Below are 24432 nucleotides of genomic sequence, written 5' to 3' on the forward strand. Positions count from 1 at the left end.
GCCTGCCTACCTACCTGCTTCACGGAGGACTTCCACTGGCAGCTGGCATGGCGACTTGAGACTTAGTGTGCCAGCCGGCAACACTTTTAAAAATAAAGGAACAGTAGTTTGCTCATCATTGAAAACGCCTGCATTGTAGTGGGTGTCACGTGCTAACTGTTTTGATCAGCTTTAAGTAGAATCATACCATTTTTATCACATCCACGGAAACACCCACCCATTACACGATTGTCTCTTCATACAACATGGATTCTATTCCCGGTAAGTATGAAGCCTTAGTCCTTGTAGTTTTCTCAAACATTATTATTATTATTATTTATGATGTAATTTTAACCGCATTTCTTATTAGTACTTGGATGTATAATTGTGTTTTTACAGCATCCAGCACGTAGTGGGTAGAACTCTGTAAATAGGATGTGCATAGGACATGATGATTTTATGTATGCCTTTATGTCATAGCTGTACAACAACAGCACACCTGGTTTACTTTCATGTCGTTTATGTTTGCTTTCCATAGTGGTTGATGTATCAGGTCAGAGTTGTACCATTTCCTCAACCCCTGATGGTGTGAATGCTGATGGTGGTGAAATAGCTAATGGGACAGAAAATTTGATGATTAAGTGTACATGTGAGACTAAGAGTGGTGGCACACCACAGAGAACAAGATGGTTTTATCCTAATACTACTAGAATCCTAGGTAGTGGCGGCACTCCACCTTGTGATCCTTATTTCTCATCCTCTCGTAATAGTGGAATGGCTACATTATTCATTCCAACGTTCAGTAACTTTACTAGTGGTACATATACTTGTGGAATTAATAATGATCATCCTCCTCCTGGTATGGTCACTATTAACCTCATACTACTACCATCTGGTAAGGATTAGTGTTTGTGTTTGTGCCATTGTTTATAGGAAATGCAAGGTTGGTTTCCATGTTACTGTGAACACTTTGCATTGATATTATAAATGCAGAGTCCTGGACTTGTTACAGTCAAATAGTGGTGGTTGAGAAATCCCTAGGATTACATGTGTCTATCCAATTTATATTATGTATGTGTTGTGCATAAGTTTGGTGCCACATACAAAGCATTACTTATTTCAAAGCCAATAGAGAAATGAAATCTTTCTGTTACTCTGCTATTGTTATTGGTTACTGTAAGCTGAGGTATGTGTCTCAGATAATGGCACAAGGAGTGTAATGTATGTGACCTTATAAAATCGTGTAGTGGCACTATTTTGTGTATGTATGCAGTGGAAGATTCAGAGGGTAGCACAGGGGTCAGATTGATCTGCTCTAATAAATCATTCAGTCAATTACTCTAATAGAATAGTCACCATATATAACACTATTAAGAATCCTCCACTGAGCATCTGCAGCACCATTGCTTGCTAGGATATTTTGTTTTGCAAATTAAGTTCACTTGGTCCTTTGTATAATATATAGTATTTACAATTTCCTCTAGGATCATACTGAACTCATGACTGTCACTGCTCCCTCCATGCAGTTCTTAATCAAACTAGACCATGCATTTAGTATGATTTATTCCCAGGATTTAGATATTTGTGCATTTAACTAGCGTAAGCGATCGATTGTCGACCAGCATCCGCTTACCTTCGGCGGTGCCCGTACTATACCAGGCGCACTACGATTTATTAGTTTTACAATACCTTTAGTACAAGCATAGTCTCTGCCTGTACTTAAACAACAGTTTCTACGTGACAAAAAGTAGTGACAAGCGATTTCCTTTCTCTCCATTTGTTTCCATTTTCGACCACGGATATATTAAGTCGACTGCTATACATTTTCGAATATCTCAATGTCGACCACCCTGGTTTTCCCCTTTGCCATAGTAATTACATGTACGGAGTTTTACTATTATTCATACTATGGTGTTCTATAAATAGTAAGGTGTAAGTCCATATATAGTGTTACTAAAAATAGTGTTGTGTTAATATTGTATTCTAGAGTTTTCGAGAGTCAGCTGTTGTGTGAACGCGAAGGAGACCTTCGCCTTCGTTCAGATGATCTTTCATCGCCAGATTAACGCAGCTACTATGAATTAAGTAAGTGTAATAGTCGCTATAACCACTTCCTTTAATTTGAGGCTCCCCACAGCGTGATTCCCGGCCTTGTTAAGCTTCCTGTATCCCATTTCCATTCAGATTGTCACAACCGCAGCACATGTTGACATTAATTAAGCAGTGTGTTTTTATTATAATGTTATAAACAATATGTACAACATGTATCAATGGAGTATTCTAACACAAGAGTGTAGGGTAAGCAATTCTACATGAGTAGGGTTCCACAGGCATAACAAACGTACACACCATCACAATTTTCAAGACAATCGGTGTGGCTCCACACATTGCAATCTTCATTGGTACACCTCAGCCACTTGACTTGTTCTGGGTCCTCTTCGTGCAGCCCAAAGCAAACAGCACATTCATCCTCTGAAATCTCACGATGCTGAATACCACTTTCAGGACAATTGTCCTCTCGTTACCGTTTCGCTGCTCTCTGACTGTGTGATGATGCGTTTTGCCTTTTTGATCCAGAATTGTTTCTTTGGTCCAACCTTCTTTGCTTTTCAGCCTTCTTCTGCTCTCTTTCCTGCACTTTGCGCTTCTTTTCTTCATCTCGAAGAACTTTCTTTGCCTCTCTTTCTTTTTTCTTTTTGTCTTTTAAGTCTATTTCTTCTTGCTTCTTACGGGCTTTCTCTTCCAGCATAGCAATAGATTTTGCACTAGTCAAAACCCGGGCACAGCTCTTTGGTTTCGATTTCCTTTGTGTAGGAGTTGGATATACGAGGAGCTCTGAAAAAGGAGATCTTGCAGTTGTAGAGCTAGTAGCAGTACCCACGGTGCTTGTAGAGCCAGTAGCAGTACCCACGGTGCTTGTAGAGCCAGTAGACATACTCACGGTGCTTGTAGAGCCAGTAGCCATACCCACGGTGCTTGTAGAGCCAGTAGCAGTACCCACGGTGCTTGTAGAGCCAGTAGCAGTACCCACAGTGCTTGTAGAGCCAGTAGCGATACCCATGATGCTTGTAGAGCCAGTAGCAGTACCCACGGTCACAACATCAGCATCCAAAATCTCTACAGCACCAAAGTAAACATGTACATACATAATCACACAGAATGCAAAGTTGTACTAACCAGGAGGGAGATGGTCAGGATGATACATCCGCATCCACTGCACATAAGCTGGATCTGTATAGATGTTGTACCCATTCTCAAATCGTCTTTCAAATTTCTTGACCGTCTCTGCCGAAAAGGTGACTGGTTTAGCCGGATTAAATGGGCAAACACTTGTAGTGTGGAAGCCCGTAGCAGTACCCACTGTGCTTGTAGAGTCAGTAGCAGTACCCACGGTGCTTGTAGAGTCAGTAGCAGTACCCACGGTACTTGTAGAGTCAGTAGCAGTACCCACGGTGCTTGTAGAGCGAGTAGCAGTACCCACGGTGCTTGTAGAGTCAGTAGCAGTACCCACGGTGCTTGTAGAGCCAGTAGTAGTACCCACGGTGCTTGTAGAGTCAGTAGCAGTACCCACGGTGCTAGTAGAGCCAGTAGCAGTACCCACGGTCACAACATCAGCATCCAAAATCTCTACAGCACCAAAGTAAACATGTACATTCATAATCACACAGAATGCAAAGTTGTACTAACCAGGAGGGAGATGGTCAGGATGATACATCCGCATCCACTGCACATAAGCTGGATCTGTATAGATGTTGTACCCATTCTCAAATCGTCTTTCGAATTTCTTGACCGTCTCCGCCGAAAAGGTGACTGGTTTAGCCGGACTCTTGCTGGTAGTAGACTCGTCTGTTTCTTTCTGCTTGGGAAATTTGCTCAAGATTGCATCTGGGTTAAATGGGCAAACACCAGTGGTGCGGAAACCTGATGAAATGTTATTAATGGTCATACTCTTGGACCATGCTTCTGAAAACAAAGACGAAAAGTGAAACTTAGTAATGACCCGACTAGGATTAGCAAATAAATATCTGTGACACACATCAACCCAATGGGTCGTCAGTGGCTTAAAACAACTGGTGTCAAGTGGTTGACTGTCGGCAGTGGTGTGGGGAGGAAGACAAAATATTATGACATCTTCCTCAGCAGCTGTTTTGACCAAGTCTAGAGTGTAATGAGACGAGTGGCCATCGAGTAACAATAATAAAGGTCTACTGGAAACAGCATGCTTCAGAAAATGCTCTGAAAACCACTCTCTAAAAAGCTCTTGGTCCATCCATCCCGATAGTGACATTCCATAAAGAGTAGCAGGGACCTCTCCTTTAGCTAAGGCACTGTTGAAATGCTTTCCTGAAAACACTACCATTGGAGGTATGGTTTGCCCTGCAGCGTTGGCACAGGCAAGGATTGTTGAGTCTTAGTTCCTGATGTGCACTGTCTCACCTTCTTTGTGCCTTTGGCTGCAACAATTCTCGGCAGTTTGTACTCCAAGGGTATGCCAGACTCATCACAATTATAAATCTGAGCTGGTTTGTCTTTCAGGCCGTGCTTAGTTAGTGTTTCATCGAGAAGATCAAAGTATGACTCAAAAACTGTACGGTTGCTCATCTGGTCACGCACCAAAGGAAAAGAATCACCCTTACGGAGTTTGATTTCTGGCCATCTTTTACAGAACTTTACCCACCAGCCCTGGGTAACTCCATTTTCCAGTTTAATGCCCTTCTTCTCCACCATAGCATGAACAATACCCAACACCTCTTTTCTGGTTTTTCCGTACCCCATCTTCGCACAATTCAACAAAAATTCAACCAGCTCCTGTTCTTCCTCTCGGCTCAAGTACGGTTTCGCTCCCATATTGGTGCCATGAATAACTTGCCTGGACAACCTGTCTTTCAATGTTGTCGGTGGTATTTTGTAATCTCATGCTGCCTCATTAACGCCAAGAATGCCAGACTGTACGGCATTCAATGCGCGTACCATACCATCATCAGTCCATTGTCGTAGCTTCGATGGCCTTTTACTGGCCGGTTTTTGTACATTATTCAGGCGTCTTTCTCTTCGCTTCTTCTTCTTCCTCTTACGCGCCATAGCCTTTTTAATACACGCCAATTCAAGAGCAGTAAATTTACGGATAACTTCAAGTTATTTCTGTGGTCGACTTTGTAAACACCTGTGTTCGACATAAGATACCGGTCAACATTCGGTCGCTTACGCTACTCTACATCAAAACTTTCAATCCCGAATCACTGATAGCTTCTTTGGGGATGCTGCACCAAACCCTCTGTTTTATAAAACTACTAGTGCTGCCACGATAAAGAAAAACTTTCACCAAGGTTTATGTCATGATGTTAACATATATGTGACCCAGTCTGAGAAAACCAGTCTTATCGCCCATGTCAGCAGATTCAATTTTTCACACAGGACACAAAACTACATGAATAAACTATCTAATTCCAAAATCAAAATCAGCTAGACTTGAGTGGTCTGGTTTTGCTGGCTGCTTTTCCCAAGCCCAGTGGCGATCCGTACATGTGGTGTGGGGCCTTAATGGAGCTCTGGTCAGCCTGGAGATGACTGTATGTGGCTGTACAGCTCTGTGGTGTTGAATAAGTACCTCTGCTGTGAATTTCCTTTCATTTTAGCCAGTTTTGAGACCTCAATGGACCAAAACTTGGCCTAATTCATCCCTACGCCTTCCTTTTCAATTTTTGAACACCATCTTGCCCACCTTCCAGGGCCCCCGACTCCCACCCAATTTGCAGCTCGCCTGATACAGTCAACCTCGGTTTAAAAACTATCTAAAATGGCGGGAAACTTAGTTGTTGGCTACTTGCACAATGGATGCTCTGGAAGGTAAGGAATTGGTGTAAAACGTGTGAAAATTTGGTACGCATAGCTTCAACCATTGGCTAGCTACAGCACACTAAATACTTAAAACCAGCATTTCTCGATACTTTTAAATAGGCGATAAGCCCGGTTTTCCCTGACTGGGTCACATATCATAATATCAAGACACACGGTAGTGTGTCGTGCGGCCCAAGAAGCCGGCGTGCCACCCGTGAGTATATTAACAGGAAGAAAGAAAACGCAATTTTCACACCTATGTAGCTCTGTGATCCCTTATCGATTGGAACCAAATTTGCTAGAGAGGTGCCGGTCAGTAAGGGGAGTCTACACACCAAATTTGAAGAAAATCACTCCAGCCATTTCCGAGATACAAGCAAACAAAATTTCGTTTTAATTTCTTCGTTTTTTTCTTCTACTTCTTCATTTCGCACACTTTGCAAAATCCGCCATAAAACACGAATGTGTGCTCAGATCGGGCTGAAATTTGGCACACTTAAAGGGCTCATTAAGGCGGATCTCTGTACCAACTTTGGTAGGAATCCGATGAACATTCACGGAGTTATGACCGATTATTTGCGTAAGGTCGAAGGTCTGTCACGCCTACAGGGTAAACTCCTTTGAGGAATCAGTTGAAAATTGCTATGTAGATGGAGCAACCATCGTAGGAGTGCCTTTTTGTGGTTTGAAAGGAATCGGGATAAAGACCATGGAGATATGACACAAAACCCGACCTGTGTCAAAATTACGCGATCGATTTTTATGAATAAAAAAACTATTAGTTTTCGTGTCTATCAGGCAAACCGCTTAGAGCAATGAGCTGAAAATCAGTATGTAGCTGGAATAATCATCATAGAAAGTACTTGCAGTAGTACAGAAGAATCGGAGTACAAACCACTGAGTTATGATTCGAAAGGCAACTACGTATAGCAAATGCGAGATCGAGATACTCTAATACAACAGTCACCCTAATAAAGCATTCAGCTGCATTTATAATTTACTCAATTATATTACATTGCAAGTTATTCTGTACGGAATTCAGCTACAAACAAGTCACCCTGTAGTCAGATCAGACAGAAGAAGGTACCTAATAGAGAGTTCAGCTACAAAGAAACCATCATGTAGAGAGTTCAGCTCAAACAAATTGCCCTGTAGAGAAATCAGCTAGAAGAAGAGTTCAGTTACAAAGAAACAATCATGCAAAGTGTTCAGCTACAAACAAATCACCCAGTAGAAAGTTCCGCTATGAACAGATCACACTGTAGAGAGTTCAGTTAGAAACAAGTCATCTTGTAGAGAGATCAGCTAGAAGAAGTAACCTTGTAGAGAGTTCAGCTACAAAGAAACCACCATGTAAGAGAGTTCAGCTGCAAACAAATAACCTGTAGAGAGTTCAGCTAGGAACAAGTCACCCTGTACAGAGATCAGCTAGAAACAAGTCACCCTGTAGAGAATTCAGCTACAAACAAATCACCCTGTAGAGAGTTCAGCTAGAAACAAGTCACCCTGTAGAGAGATCAGCTAGAAACAAGTCAACCTGTAGAGAGTTCAGCTAGAAGAAGTTACATTGTAGATAGTTCAGCTACAAAGAAACCACCATGTAAGAGAGTTCAGCTGCAAACAAATCGCCTGTAGAAAATACAACTACAAACAAACCACCCTGTAGAGAGTTCAGCTACAAACAAGTCATCCGGTAGAGAGATCAGCTAGAAGGATAACCTTGTAGAGAGGTTAGCTACAAAGAAATCACCCTGCTTCATCTTTTCTTCTTCCTGTGGTAAAGAAAAAATGATAGGTTAAAAAAAAGCCCTAAAGCCGGCCATAGGCCGGCTTTGGGGTATACAAATACAAAAAAGAAAAAGTGTGGCCCTCAGACAGGCTATAGTGAAAAAAGATGTGAAATCCAAGGTGGCGGCCAAGAAATGGCTGTGATGGTAGGTTAATGGTAAAAAATTTAATAATGACAATTCAGGTGAATTTTGTGCCAAGACCAAGCGGCACCAAATTCACCTGAATTGTGGTTATTAAAATATTTACATAAAACACGAATGCGTACTTGGATATGGCTGAAATTTGGCACACTTGAAGGACTCATTAAGGCGGATCTCAGTACCAACTTTGGTAGGAATCCAATGAACATACACGGAGTTATGACCGATTATGTGCATAAAATAAGGTCGAAGGTCTGTCACGCCTACAGGGTAAACCCCTTGGAGGAATGAGTTGAACATTTATATGTAGATGGAGTAACCATCGTAGGAGTGCCTTTTTGTGGTTTGAAAGGAATTGAGATAAAGACCATGGAGATATGACACAAAACCCAACCTGTGTCAAAATTACGCAATCGATTTTTATGAATAAAAAAACTATTAGTTTTCACATCTACCAGGCAAACCGCTTAGAGCAATGAGCTGAAAATCAGTGTGTAGCTGGAATAATCATCATAGAAAGTCCTTGCAGTAGTACAGAAGAATCGGATTACAAACCACTGAATTATGATTCGAAAGGCAACGACGTGTAGCAAATGCGAGATCGAGATACTCTAATAGAACAGTCACTCTAATAGAGCATTCAGCTACGTTTATAGCTTACTCCATTACAGAATTATATTACATTGCAGGATATTCTGTACGGAATTCAGCTACAAACAGTTAATCTGATAGACAATTCAGCTACATGCAAGTCACCCTGTAGAGAGTTCATCTAGAAACAAGTCACCCTGTATCGGCTAGAAGAAGTCACCTTGTAGAGAGTTCAGCTACAAAGAAACCATCATGTAGAGAGTTCAGCTGCAAACATATCACCCTGTAGAGAACTCAGCTACAAACAAACATGCCCTGTAAAAAGATCAGCTAGAAGAAGTTACCTTGTAGAGAGTTCAGCTACAAAGAAATCGCCCAGTAGAAAGTTCAGCTATGAACAGATCACCCTGTTGAGAGTTAAGTTAGAAACAAGTCATCATGTAGAGAGATCAGCTAGAAGTATCACCTTGTAGAAAGTTCAGCTATAAACAAATCACCCTGTAGAGAGATCAGCTAGAAGAAGTCACCTTGTAGAGACTTCAGCTGCAAACAAATCTCCTGTAGGGAGTTCAGCTAGAAACAAGTCACCCTGTAGAGAGATCAGCTATAAACAAGTCACCCTGTAGAAAGTTCAGCTAGAAGAAATCACATTGTAGAGAGTTCAGTTACAATGAAACTCTCATGTAGAGAGTTCAGCTGCAAACAAATCACCCTGTAGAGAACTCAGCTACAAACAAATATGCCCTGTGTAAAGATCAGCTAGAAGAAGTTACCTTGTAGAGAGTTCAGCTACAACGAAACCACCATGTAGAGAGTTCAGCTACAAACAAATCACCTGTAGAGAGTTTAGCTAGAAACAAGTCATCCTGTAGAGAGATCAGCTAGAAACAAGTCACCTTGTAGAGAGTTCAGCTAGAAGAAGTCACATTGTAGAGAGTTCAGCTACAAAGAAACTACCATGTAGAGAGTTCAGCTGCAAACAAATCACCCTGTAGAAAGTTCAGCTATGAACAGATCACCTGTAGAGAGATCAGCTAGAAGAAATTACCTTGTAGCGAGTTCAGCTACAAAGAAACCACCATGTAGAGAGTTCAGCTGCAAACAAATCACCCAGTAGAAAGTTCAGCTATGAACAGATCACCCTGTTGAGAGTTCAGTTAGAAACAAGTCATCCTGTAGAGTGATCACCTAGAAGTACCACCTTGTAGAGAGTTCAGCTACAAACAAATCACCTGTAGAGAGTTCAGCTACAAACAAATCACCCTGTAGAGAGATCAGCTAGAAGAAGTCACCTTGTAGAGAGTTCAGCTATAAAGAAACCACCATGTAGAGAATTCATCTGCAAACAAGCACCCTGTAGAGAACTCAGCTACAAACAAATCGCCCTGTAGAAAGATCAGCTAGAAGAAGTTGCCTTGTAGGGATTTCAGCTACAAACAAATCACCCTGTAGAGAGTTCAGCTACAAAGAAATCATCATGTAGAGAGTTCAGCTGCAAACAAATCATCCTGTAGAGAGTTCAGCTATGAAAAGATCACCCTGTAGAGAGTTCAGCTAGAAGAAGTCACCTTTTAGAGAGTTCAGCTACAAAGCAACCACCATGTAGAGAGTTCAGCTGCAAACACATCACCCTGTAGAGAATTCAGCTTCAAACAAATCGCCCTGTAGAGAGACCAGCTAGAAACAAATCACCCTGTAGACAGATCAGCTAGAAGAAATTACCTTGTAGAGAGTTCAGCTGCGAACAAATCACCCTGTAGAGAATTCAACTACAAACAGATAATCCTGCAGAGAGTTCAGCTAGAGTCAAGTCACCCTGTAGAGAGAATCCTGTATAGAGTTCATCTACGTACAAGCAGATCACCCTGTAGAGAGTTCAGCTACATTTCAAGTCACCCAGTAGAGAGGTCAGGTGCAAATTATCCTGTGGGGATTAATTGACATGTAATAAATATATGCTCTCTTTTTATATTATGAACTCTTGATATATGCATTATATATATAATTTGTACATTTACTGAAAATCAGAATGAGTTAAAGTATTTATAAAATCTGCTTCATCTTTTTCTTTTTCTTGTGGTAAAGAGAAATATATAGGTTAAAAAGCCCCAAAGCTGGCCATAGGCCGGCTTTGGGGTATACAAATACAAAAAGAAGTGAAATCTAATCAAAAACAGCCAAGCTGTAAAAAAAGGAATGTGGCCCTTGAAAAGGCTATGGTGAAAAAAGATGTGAAATCCAAGATGGCGGGTCAATTGGCACAAAATTCACCTGAATTGTCGTTATTAAAAATTTTACCATTAACCTACCATCACAGCCATTTCTTGGCCGCCATCTTGGATTTCACATCTTTTTTCACCATAGCCTTCTCAAGGGCCGCACTCCTTTTTTTACAGCTTGGCTGTTTTTGATTAGATAGAACTAACTAACATTTGCAAGACATACACCTCATTGTAAATTATTTATGTTGGATGTATATACATACCACAAACAAAGCCATTTGTGTTTACCAGATGTTAAATACATTTCACTACTGCTGTACAGTTGAGACAAGTGGCTAGAAACCTTAAAACCTCTCAATTTACTTTAGGCTTGGCTTGTGACCACCCTAAGCGGCATTCTATATAGCTGATTGGATATATCATCAACGCCTGGTTATATTAATACTATTGATGTATTTATATATCATGGCAGTACTGATAACTTCCTACTGCCTTAGTCATGGTGCACCCCTTGTCAAACCCTGGATCTGCCCCTGGTATGTATGTATGTATGTATTAATGATTGTCTACTGTAAACACATTGGATGCTGTTTCATAGGGATCATGAAGGTTTACGCTTTACATGAAAATCACAGACCAGAAACTAGCCTCACAATACCTCTTAGCAGTATTGGCTTGGATTGACCAAGCACAAACATGCCTTCGGTGTAACCCAAATGCTTCCAATAAGTTGTCCTCAACCAAACCTTAAATAAAAGTTTAGTCGAATTTTCTGCTGCTAACTGAATAACCAACTATCTATCTGATGTCTTCAGACAAGGTAAAACTCAGGCTTGATTTATCACTGTTAGATGTCACTTCAGTCTGCAGTACGTGCAGTACATGCATCATGATGTAGCGCAAATAGTGTTGCATCAATAATTGGTTGAAAAATTAGTATGGCTGATATTGGTTAATTTTGCAAGTATTGGTATCGGTTATGAAGCGGACGAAATCTGCAATCAATCATTGACGACAGTAACAGATGTAGTGAAAGCATCGGAAAGTGGTAGAACATTTCTTTGTTATATTTTTGTCTATGAAAAGTATCGTTGCAAGGTTATAGCAGGCTGTGTATATTGATCAACTGCCCACACAATCCTTCAATTGTCTTGCAAATGGTCTGGAATCCCACTAACACCATATGTTGGCTACTTGTATAAGGGAAAATTAAAGGAAACAGGGGAGGTCATCTACACCTGCAGCTATACTAGTGCACAAATAATTCCCACTTCAGTTATATACTGTATACTAGAAATTATTGCAGTGTATATTTCACAATTATCAGTATTTTCACATTTCTCTTAGCCTAGAATTTTCACATTTTAATTTTCATGTAAAATCATGGATTGCTGTTGCTCGATTTGAGGATTGTCAGTTTCGACCACATGGTTACAAAGGATCTGCATTGATTATTGCTTCAAGCATCAAACTGATTGCTAACACACATCTGAAGTAAATAGCACAGTAGCAACAATCCCTGTGTGACGCATAGTCTAGTCTTTTAGTATGCCAGTCTCTGTCATGAGCCATGTCCACTTCAATATTGGGAATGTATGATACGTGAAACCATGCTAATTTATCAGTAAGGTTATGGCCAACCGGAAATAGGTAAACTACCGCATGCTGTACTTTAGGTGATAACTCACCTTTGCTAATAAGTACACATCTTTACTTACTGGCCTAGCTATTACAGTCCATAGATTAGTCTAATAGGTTAGGAAATTTGAAGCTGCTATTGTTAATCACTCAAGACTTATACGTGGTTTGTGAAGTGCTTCTAATTCACATCAAATTGCTAGGAAACTAATATCATTTTCACCAAGATGATTAGAGAAAAACAACCTGCAGGGACAGTAAGCCATTAAAAAAGGCTTACTTTAGTGATCAGAGGGCAGTACACAAAAACAATTATTTAATTATCAAATCCTTCCAGTAACGTTAGATAAGAACACTTTTTAATATCTGTCTGTGCCCCCACTACTACTGAACTGTTCTAAGCCACAACAACTATCCTATCTAGTAGTATATTGTGAAAAAAACTGATGTGAAGTAATAGTATAGTGTAGTGAGATATCAAAGAAACCACAAATAATTAGTGACATCATTAAAGTGCCATGCATTAACCCTTTAAGGACCAAGAATTTTGTGCATAGTCTACTCTGAAAGCCCACACGTTTTATGATTATTGCGCATTTAGTGTTTAAAAAAAATATAATAAGTTTATAGCATTGACAAAGCCCCTACAAGTGCTCAATTGTATAACAAATTATACTAAAAGACTTGCCTGACAATAATAAACAACATTATCTAACTTACCAAAGTGTAGAACCAATGTCTTAAAAGCACTAAGGTGAGTTTCAAACACCTACACGTGATCGATTTCTTCGTGATAAAAACAGTCCGCCATTTTAGTTTTTTAAAACCGCATCACGTGATCTTGTATATCAAATTATTTGCCTCTAAATAGTGAGCACTCTGAGCTTTATTTGAAGTTAATACGATGAACACAGCCAAAGTTATGGAGCGATTTCTACAAGGTTAGTTTTATTGTTGTGTAAATATTTAATGTTTGTACTTTGTTAGGAATTTTACACAGGCTTAGTTTTGTGTGATAAGTTGGCCTTATATATCAAAAGAATCGCCTATGAATGGCGAATACAATGGCCCCTGTTTCGATCTAATAGCTTCATTTGTTGCGGAGTTATAGCTCTTTGTTTACTGCCAATAATCTTGGACGTAATATTACAGCGCTGGTCTTTCGAGCAATACCTACTTTGGACGTAATATTACGGCAGCAGTCCTTAAAGGGTTAACAGAACTGACTGTGTATCACAGATACACCCAACAAGCTTTGTTATACTAAGCTGATGTTTGCTGAAGCCTTACGGACAAATTACAGCACTAACCATGATGCACCTTGTAGACATGCCATACTACAATTAAACTGTTACCAAATATATTAACAAGCTTTTATCAACTCATTTAACAGCATTTGTGCTGTCCTAGTGGTAAATAATTAGCACTAAAAACCAAAAAAAAAATTATAAACTGTACCACATTGCATAACACGCCATAAACTTTAAACATAAATTTAACAATTGTGTCAATGCTAGGTTTTGTGTTTGCGGTAACACTTTGGCTTCTCTAGATTGCTGTACCACAACCTTAAGGGTTAACTTTTTGTTAGAGTGTCACTATAAATACACTGTTGCTGTGACTGCTGTATTACAGTATCTTGATCTTGCTACTCACCTATGCAGTAAGCTAGGGGCGTAGAACAATACCTTGTTTTCTAAAAGTTAGGGGCGTGGCCTCAGTAAGAGGTGTCGTAAATGTTCTGATTGTTTAAAGGAGTGTGGCCCATTGCAATCGTTTTGTATTAGCTGCTACCATGTATACTATAGTTTGCTAAATGCTTCAAAATAGTTTCGTTGCATCTAAATATGCTCCTTTGAGGAAAATACCAATACTGAAAATTGTCACCTTTGTATAGTTTCCTAGCATGAAGAAGACTACCAAAGGTAAAGGAATAGCAAAGTACACAAGGTAGACATTCGTCGGAATCACAAAAAGCATACCCCACCCGTGAGTTTGTGGTGGCATAAAATGGTGGCCGTGTGCTGCTTTATTTGGCCTCTAGCCTTGCGACTGTGATCAGACAGTGAGACAAGCAGATCAAAATAGGGTTTTAACAACTAAAAAATAATAATTATATCCAGACTCTTTAACCCTTAAACGCGCAAAGGCCATTATAGTGGCCCTCACGCATGGCAGTAAACAAAGTGCTGTACCTTCCGAACCATTGCCCCTATGGCTACGCAACTGCCATCATTTAATTCGTGATGTAATAGCGAATGAAATGATACGTAGGGTTTTACCCTACACTGAAACACAGGGCCAAAACTCGCCATGAAACTAACTTTTTACGAAATGAACACGTAAAACTGTTTACATACCTTTGGAAAAATACTCGTATCTCCTTCCCAGTTCATTCTATTGTTCTGCAATAAACGCCGATCGATTCGCCATTCAATTATGCCTCAGGCCATATATGGGTCACGTGACTCAGCCATTTACAAATATGGCTGCCACCGGAAGGAATACGAAATCGCGAAAAGTCAAGACGCTGTTCTTCATCGCTTCATAACAAGTGAGCGCTTGTTGTTACAGTGGTTATTTAAACTTCCCCTGATAGCCTATTGAATAAACTTTCTGTTTATGTAAGGTGTTAGGCTAATTCAGTTTAGCAAACTCTCACCACTTTCAATATAAAACCAATTTTGGTAAACACGCATTTCTCAAAACCTGCGTGCGCGTTTAAGGGTTAAGTGTTTTCTTGTGTTTAATGCTGCTTGATATTGAATGGAGTAAGATATTCCATGAAGGTGACATCCATTGTGTGTGATTTATCTATGATGGCTTTTAGATGTGGTATTTTTAGTGGTACACATCATTTTAGTGGTGACTATACTAAGCAGTATCATAGCACTGTTTGATAACATATACGTGATGCTGAACATGACATAAATGTTTTCAGTTGGCATGCATTAATATATCAGTTGGTCCAGTGATAGTATCACAAGTTTAAAGTATAGCATTATATTTTTTGTCTCTTCATTATCAGTGACAGCTGCTTTTCACTAGGCTTGCTGTCAATGTAAAAACAATAATTCAGTGGGCTGGCCCTCAGTATGACCTCTCAAATGAAGAAGGGCCTTCACTCTAAATCATTATTTTAAAGCTGCTTGTCCTCTAATCTGATGTTTAGCCATCCAAAACACTTTGAAGTAATTATTCATGCATAAATTACTTAATAAATCCCTCCAGGACCTCTAGTCTTCTGTAAAATAAAGACAGATTATTGTTTTACATAAGATTTAAGTGTAAATTATCTAAACAGCTATACTAAACAGTAATTGTGACATGAAGCAATAATTACATACTTCTGTTTAGTTTTTTTTGTTTGTTTGGAAACCATGTTGTGGTCACACGATCCTTTATATACTAGTCAAATCAGCATCACGTGCTGAGTATATTAGCTCCATAAGAACCCAACATTTATTTGATCCCTACTTTAATACGGATATATGCACCTACACAGTAATGGTGGATGATTATACCTACTTTCACTATGTATTACCTGATAAAATGGTACAAAGCAAGCAACTTGGTGTTAATGAATTCTTGACTTTGTCAAAGTAGAAACAGGTTATTTTGCCATGCCAGCCTAATCAGTGCTATTGTGATACCTGTATGACTTATGATAAGGTAGTGTTTATGTAATTATTGAGGTAATGTAAACTGCTGTATATCAAAGCAATCAGAGAAAGGTCTCTGACCAGTTGTGGTAGTGCTGTAAAGACTATTGGCAAGTATTACTTTTCTATAAACATTTTGTTTTATAAATTAAATTAAAAATGCAATAAATTCATAGTCAAGATATTATTGTTTATCATGTTAGAAATGGTTTTCATACTAGTTGAACTTTGCAACAATGAGCTCGTTTTAATACTACATCCAATGTATTTTTTGTTTTTATTTTTTTATTTATTACTGCTTTACATCACAAGTGCTGAGGGTCTGTAGGACACCTGGTCCTACAGCCTGCTCAAAGACTTCAGCTACTTAAGGTGTGTTTGAAAAGTTGGAGAAAGGAGAAAAAAATCCATGACTGGACCTAGGTAGCCTCGAACCTGCAGCCATCCGATTTATGCTCAAACGTTTACAGGAGTCTACCAGGTGGTCAGGATGTTTTCTCCTTGATATTTTCATGTAATTATATCCATAGGAATTCTAGAGAGTAACTCATTATCTCTAAGTATCCCAAGTAGAACCAAATGGAAACTAGTTTATTTATTAATGCTTTACAGCACAAGTGCTGAAGGTCTCTATTTTGTGAATACTGTAGTAGTATCAATATGTTACACTCTGTGATATATATGTAGACTTTAATATGTAAATTTACTTGATGGTACTGATCAAGGAGACTAAATGAACACAATTTTGTACACAGTTATGGGTATGAAGCAGTTTAGTTGAAGAAATGATGACAATTTGGTTTATGTTTACCGCATTGTAAACAAACACACTTGACACACACACCGCAGGGGCTACTGAAACGAAGCAAAGATTTTCGAACTCTCCATGAGCAGGCAAAAAAGATGGTGTATAGTTTAAATTGATTTGAGTCTTCCTTCTCTGAAAAATGGCCCAATGAAAACTTGTGAATTTTTCTTTGTAGCATGCTTAATTTAATGATATTTGTGCAAATGAGTTGGGGTTTTGCTGAGACAGTCACAATTGTGATAAATCTTGTGTTGCAGATCATATATTTTGGCAATCTGGTCAGAGTCATTCCCTCACCAGATATTTGTGCATCACCACAATCAGCTATTCCAATTCTACTTGCAAGCACCTCAATTATCATGTCAGTTTTATTAGATTTATTTGTTAAAATGGTTGTTTAGTTAAAATGTTTCATTGCTGGTTTGCATTGTATAAGAGCGGATGCACATTCTATTGGAGCAGTCAGGGGTTCCATTTCTTCCTATAGTACAACTTTCTGACCTATTTATGCATAATTTGTTTGTATTTACCTCTCAGCAGGTTGATCTTGCATCACATTGTTGTCATGCATTCTATGTTCTGTTATAGTACTTATGTGTAGCTCAGAAGACCTTGTTGCAGAATGTGTCTTGTCTGTTTTATAAATGTGATAGTTGTAACATGGGCATGAGAGCTGAGGACATACATATCAGGTAGCCAACTAATATGTGACACTTCCAGTCTGTAGCAGGCTAATAGCCTATGCCGGGCAATCAATCACCCAATACAAGTCAAGTGTAACCATATATATGCATGAAAGATTAGGTTATGGTGCTGGTGATGATGAGCGAACATATATCATGGAGAATTTCAGTCATGCAAGTTGGTAATGCTATTAAATCATTTATCGCATGATTGAAGGGGTCAGTGGGTGTACCCACATTTTGAGTTGTCATTTTTTAAAACTTGCTAATTAAGCATTAAAGGTTCAGGTCGCACTCAAATCATTAAGTTGAGACAATTCAGGAATTATCTGAAAATTCTATTTAATGCCCACTATGCACCCAGTTTAATTATAAAATCCAATATACCACTTTAGCGTGGGCGTTCAAAAGCGCTGCTCGGTGTTTAACTCACATATTCCCCGGGAAATATCATGGGAAAGCGGTTTGCCAATGACTGATACCCAGCCAGTTCAAAGAATCGATGCGCTTTGACTCGTTATATTGAGCGACATAGAGCTTTGTATTGTGGGACTCGTTTTTGTAGTAGTTGCTAAGCTTAGTACATAGGCTAAGATAGACTAGTTGGTTGTTACTAAAGGATAATGAAGGTATAAAATAATCGTTTGGGCGATTGTGGATGCGTATATCTACCCACCGCGTATCAGCCTTTTAACAGACCACGGAACAGCAAAGCTACTACTGCTACATTGAAATAGGTTAGTAACTTACAGTCCTAAGTACTTAACTTAATACAATAACTTATTTACTGTCCCAATAGCAAAGTTAGCTGGCTTAACTTAGTGCATAAATGATAACAATATAACCACAATCGCAAGTTTTCTAACATAGCGTGTTGAAACATAGTAACGTATTAATGACGTTTTATCGTATGGACAATGTTTTGATGGCTATTAGCCCACGCTTTTAGAACCACGATTGATTTTCAGATGCTACTGTATAAAACAAATGGGATGAGTTCTCGTTAGTTCTTTCACCTATTATATTAGGTGAGTACGCCCCAAGTGATATATATCACTTATACCACGGCTGCTTGGGATTTTGCTGACATATACACCTGTAGCCCTCGGGCTTGCAAAATCCCTCGCAGCCGTGGTATAACTATTAAATAGATACTCATAAGTTGGTTTCTAAACAGGTTAGATACCCATGGTGACTTTTCTACACGTGTCACATGCTTTACTTAATTTTCCAAATGACTCAGATTATGCAATGATTACATGCTGTTTATGAAATTATGTGAAGAAAGTGAAGTTGAACATATCAAGGGCGTTTAGCATAATTCCAAACATCCAAAGTCTGAATTTGTAATGCAATTCTTTATTAAGATGTCATTGATATAGGTTCCCTGACAAGGTCACCATTTCCATCATTATCTGGCCCATGAGGCAGGTGGTACCCCGAAGTGAAGACAGATGAACTGTAGTGCTGGGCGGTATTGAAAAATAGCAAACAGTATACCTTCCATAAAAAGTATCACAGTATTACTAAATATCACAGAATTAATGTAAAAGTTGCTACTCCCTCAACACTGTACTGGAGGTAGCATTGATGATCAGGATGCACATAAGGTACAGTTTCTAGTCTTTTCTTCTGGGGAGCTCTCTTCTCTGAAGGGTATGGTTGGTAGGGTGAGAGTATGGCAGCTGCCTGGTCCTCTGTCCCCTCTTCCTCACCACAACTTGTACCTTTTGCCACCACTGTGCTGGTCCAAAGAGTTGTAGGGGGGGGTGGGCGCACTGGCCCAATTTCTCTCTTGAGTAGGTAGGTGCAAGTTTTTGTTGTACTCTTCCAGGATTTTTGGCCGTGTTTACTAAGAGGATGAACTCATAAGCGCTGCACGTGGTACTACTATACAAGTCCATCCAAAATTGGAAATTATTCACTTATCTGAACAAATTACTTATCCAAACACTTTTAACATCGCCTGAGACTGGCTGGGGTTTAGAGACCATTGATGATCAGCCAGCTCCTACAGTATATAGAAGCAGTGAATGCCAAATCTGTCAATGGACAGTGGTACCATTGAGACAGCAATCCTGATAGTACATAGTTATCAGTTCCATGTGTTGTACTGGTTTGTGGTTTGCTGATAACATGTTCCATATGATGAAGTTTGTGTGTGTTGTCGTGGTGACATCCAGTTGTGGTTGGTTTTAACTGCTAAATGTTATCTCAAAATGTTACCTCAATGTTGAGGGAAGAATGCTTTCATGTTTGGTTAGCACTTGAGTGGCTCATCTGTAAAGAATTTCATTACTCTAGGTGTGACTTAATCCCATCAGAAGCCATACAATTTCCCCAGTATTGAAGGTTAATTGTTTTGACTTCACAGCTGTGGTAACCAGGTAACCAACATCATGTTGAGTTCATGTGGTAAATTTATAGCTCAGTAAATTCTTTTAGGTTGTTTAGTACCCACCTGCTTGTCATGCAAAGGATATCTGTTAAGGTTACAGTCAACCTGAAATAGATAAAATACCGCATTCTATACTTTCGACGATTGCGAAAGTGTATAACCTTACAGTTGTTACCTCAAGCATGTTATACTATCCATCCTAACATAATTTGCTTTTTGCATTCCAAATGTTTACTTAGTGCTGTCACCAGCTAGGGAATAATATTAATGCTTTATATACTCTTCATTTCATGTATGATGCTTTTAACTCTTCGACTGCCCATCACATAAACTTCCATAATTTTGTGGGCACTCACCAAGTTTATTCACCATAAATTTTCCTGATAAAATCTTACCGAGCATTGCTTCATTTTGAAGTACATCTCTGCTGCTAGGTTGCCCAAAGAAAGTGTGTAGCTCTTCCATAATCCTCCATCATTACTCTGTAATTTGATTGGTCAAATCTCCATCGTGCTTCATCTCACAGCATTAACCCATTAATGGCCACTGCTGGTGACACGACATCATAACTAGAATATATTTTGCCTCATTATAACTTGTAAAGTACATAATGTGCTAGTGCCAAAGAGGTCCTGTTTCTGGGACAATCTGATCCTTCCCTGCCAAGTGTAATCTTTCATAATAGATGAGTTAAGTCATTCTTCGAGTCAAAAAGTATTATTTGATAATTTATGCATTGATGGAAGCAGGTAAAGTCAACAACCATCTGCTTTATCTCGGACATTGCATCATTGACATGATAGCAAGGGCGATCCCATCAAATGCTGTGATCTGTGGTTACACATAACCAAAAATTTTATTCATTTGCAAATGACAGGAACTGGTGGTCAATTACAGTAATGATTATAGTTAAACTTCACTACTAATGGGATAACTTACATACACTTTTGAAGCCTTATGAAAACTGTAAGAGTTACCTTAACCCATTCCATTGGTTGCCAAATGCTTAGGGATCACTGGCCAGTTTGCCGACATCATTCTAACCATCCAAACCATCCAGTACACAGTCTGTGAGAATTCCTGTTTGTTGTAACAGGTGGGGAACAAAGTGCTTCATAGACATAAGGCACTGTATGGTGATAGTTGGCTTTTTTTTAGGTTCTGCAAATTTCATGGTGAAACCATATGGAACTACCTTAAGGTAAAAGGTAATACTGTAATAAAACAGTGACTTAGATAATCAAGGGCCTACCGATATACTAATTTATTAAGGTGGCGGCTATACCCAATAACCCATGCTTATAGGATCATGTTTTACACATCTTTATTGTACCCTTGTATGATAGTTTTTATAGTAGGTGAAATTATCAAAAATCTAGGCACCAGCTCCTAAAATAGTTGAAAATACCAGGACATTTAATCAATGTTCTAGTGAGATAGCAGGCCAGCCATGTTAGATAGGCCTTCAAAACTTTTCCTAGTGTCTAGTTTCATCGTTCTTACCAGCTATCATGAACCACGATAGTGGGTTCATAATAGGGATCGCCCATGTTTTTTTTTTGCAAAAATCCTAATAGAACACATACCTAAAAATCACCTCAAAACTCTAGTAGTTTTTGCAATGAGTATAGGTCTACTAGTAAGTACCAAGTGAAAAGGAAACTGTATGTGCATTTGTGACAGAACTGAAATTTTCCCATTTGTTCATATACAGAGCTGAAAAGGCATTAAAGATACATGTGGTTACATTAATTAACTCAGCAAGTATCATTGTTAATTGTAGATGTTATTTGTAGGGGTAGAAGGCTAGTTAGTCCCTCAGTAGAACACTTCTCATGATCCTGCACGGGCCCAAAAGTGCGTGTAATTTAGAAATCATCTTCATAATATCAACATCTTCGACTACACTCTGAAGGGTAGCTTTTAATTCTAATGAGATCAGGCCAGTGATTGATATGATTATTGGTAGTACAACAACACACTCAAGATGGTAAGTACGTTTCATCAGCATGGCCAAATCACTATACTTTGCAATCTTTTCACAAAACTTTGAGCGAAGGTTGCTGTCACTTGGAATACTTGCATCAATAAGGTAAGCAGAGTTATCTTGTTTTTTTCCATAGTACAATATCTGGGCGGTTACTGGGACAATAGCCAACCACTTCAACAGGTTGATCCCAATAGAGCTTAATTGAGTCATTCTCATAAACTGCCTCAGGGTCATGCCAATAATCCCTAGCATGTGATCCAACAAGGTAGTGATATAGTACTTTCAACACTTGATTATGCCGCTTCCAATACATAGTAGGAGTAAGAGGTGTACAGCTTCATATTATGCAAAATCATCATGACAACTTGAATGAGTTAAATTATCCTGTACTTTATCCAAAAGATTAGGATCGGTGTTTAGTCACAAAATGACACAAGATATGAGAGAAGCTCAGCAGCACACTCTTTTGTAGCTTGGGGATGAGGTTAGTGTAATAAATACCCAACTGCTACAGTGCACTCTTCAAGCTTGTAGGGATAGAACCAAGTGAGCCAAGTATTATAGGGACTATAGAAGCTGTCATTGACCACAGAAGTCTTCTGTGCCTCAATCTTCAGATCAGTACACCGCTGATACTTCTTGTTGACCTTTTGAGATATGCGACTATCTCCTGGGATGGCAATGTCAATGAGAAAAGCATGTTTCTTTGTAAAGTTATCTGGTCTGTTGTGGGGCAAATGTCTATCTGTTTGAACAGTAAAGTCCCATAGAAGTTTCATATTGTCATTCTGTATTACAGGCTGTGGGCAATGTTCCCACCACTTGGTAGCACACTCAAATCCACCTCTCTTGGCTAACTCCCAGTGGATTATCTTAGCAGCTACATCATGGCACTTCTTATAATATGTTTGAGCAATTACGTTACAGCTACTCAATAAGTGATCGACAGTCTCATCATGTGACCCACACAAACGACAATTAGCAGAACCAGCTTGATGGAAAATTCTACCCTTAACTGCATTAATTGTAATGGCTTGCTTGATCCTGGCAAGCCATGAGAAATCCTGCAATTTCCTTTTTAAAATTGCTGTTAGACAACCAGCTCCACTGAAACTTGTAATCTACAGTGTCTGATGTATCTCTAAGGAATTGGCCATGTAGTGGTTTAGATTTCCACATTGTAACATTTTCTTGCATTCGTCATTTCTTGTAGTCAGAGGGAGACTCATCACAGTCAAAATCACTGCAGATATACACTTTCTGAAGCCAAGGCTCAGTACTTAATTCCAGATACCTCCCAAGAGCCAGTTTTTCCTGGGCTACAATGTCTTATACTGACAGAAAGCAATCTGTATGTTCATGGGACATACAATCTGTTGATATCATCAGTAATACTAAAGCACTTGTGTAGTGTAAGCAACTTCCTGGTAGAGAAATCTAAAGTTTTTATTTCTGCTTGTGTCCATTTCACTATTCCTGCTGTGTACCTAATCAATAGTTACATTTCTACCATTAAGATCAGACTTCAAAATCTTTCGAACTCTCTTTGTAATTAGATGTAACTATTGACTTGATTTTCAAATCTTTGATAACTTCATTTTCAAACATTCCCAAAAATTATTATTATTAATAGGACTGCATCACGTACAACCAAGTACATACACCAACGTGATAACCCCCTGGTGAGGCTATTAGGTGATTAAGGCATGATCAAAATAATTATGATCCCAACCAATGGGACAAGCTACAGTATGTGTTGCTAGCACACTGCGTTCAAGACAACAATGAACCAGTATATAGCTACTCTTAGTGGTACTATATAAACATCAGTCATATAACAGTACTATGCAATTACATTTCACCTACATAGATTTTACCGAGTTGGTAGCTAATTGTAGATGTGACAGCTACAAGGTCGCTATAGTAGCTAGTGTGTTATCTTGCGGACATTCTCAAATTGATATATACTCTAATAGAGCAGTCACTTACCCTAAACAGTTTCAAACTATCACTTTCTTGTAAATAGTATCTAATCCAAAACAGCCAAGCTGTAAAAAAAGATTGCGGCCCTCAAAAAGGCTATAGTGAAAAAAGATGTGAAATCCAAGGTGGCGGCCAAGAAATGGCTGTAATGGTAGGTTAATGCCAAAAATTTTAATTACGACAATTCAGGTGAATTTGCGTTGCCTCCTCCACTACGATTCGGCACCAAATTCACCCGAAGTGTTGTAATTAAAATTTTTACCATTAACCTACCATCACAGCCATTTCTTGGCCGCCACCTTGGATTTCACATCTTTTTTTCACTATAGCCTTTTTGAGGGCCGCACTCTTTTTTTACAGCTTGGCTGTTTTTGATTAGATTTCACTTCTTTTTGTATTTGTATACCCCAAAGCCAGGGGCTTCCTTTTAACTTGTTTTTTTTTCTTTTCTGCAGGAATTGTGGAACAAAGGAAGAAATGTTGTGTACAGTTTTTTGTCTGATTAAAAATATTTGTATATTTAACAATGAAAGATAATCATACTGTAAGTAATAAGGTGACTTCTTATACATAACTGAACTGTAGCTGAAACTCTCATTGTTTCTAGCTGAACTCTCTACATGGTGATTTGTTTCCAACACATATTTCTACAGGGTGATCTGTTTGTAGCTGATCCCTATAGGGTAACTTGTATCTAGTTGATATCTCT

General features: G+C 39.0%; 1 protein-coding gene and 1 long non-coding RNA gene across 2 annotated transcripts; one reads left to right on the plus strand and one right to left on the minus strand.

Annotated features, from left to right (window-relative positions):
* Positions 1 to 1834: 1834 nt before the first annotated feature.
* LOC136256719 (uncharacterized) lies at positions 1835 to 2246 on the plus strand. Its single transcript, XR_010701615.1, has 2 exons — positions 1835 to 2064; positions 2117 to 2246. It is a non-coding gene; the product is annotated as an uncharacterized lncRNA (long non-coding RNA).
* On the minus strand, positions 1973 to 4358 carry LOC136256718 (uncharacterized protein DDB_G0280205-like). Its single transcript, XM_066049724.1, has 3 exons — positions 3667 to 4358; positions 3157 to 3606; positions 1973 to 3096 (listed from the first exon to the last, which is right to left on the minus strand). The coding sequence occupies exons 1-3, from the start codon at positions 4337 to 4339 to the stop codon at positions 2501 to 2503; spliced, it is 1719 nt and encodes a 572-aa protein (XP_065905796.1). The 5' UTR covers positions 4340 to 4358; the 3' UTR covers positions 1973 to 2500.
* Positions 4359 to 24432: the final 20074 nt, after the last annotated feature.

Source organism: Dysidea avara, chromosome 5 (genome assembly GCF_963678975.1).
Source record: "Dysidea avara chromosome 5, odDysAvar1.4, whole genome shotgun sequence".
Lineage (NCBI taxonomy): Eukaryota > Metazoa > Porifera > Demospongiae > Dictyoceratida > Dysideidae > Dysidea > Dysidea avara.

Bases quoted from the DNA above. Each gene is read 5' to 3' on its own strand.
- LOC136256718 (XM_066049724.1), bottom strand. From the start codon at position 4,339: ATGGTAGTGTTTTCAGGAAAGCATTTCAACAGTGCCTTAGCTAAAGGA. The intron at 3,607-3,666 runs GTTAGTACAACT...TTGGTGCTGTAG, and splicing joins TCCTGACCATCTCCCTCCTG to AGATTTTGGATGCTGATGTT. The intron at 3,097-3,156 runs GTTAGTACAACT...TTGGTGCTGTAG, and splicing joins TCCTGACCATCTCCCTCCTG to AGATTTTGGATGCTGATGTT.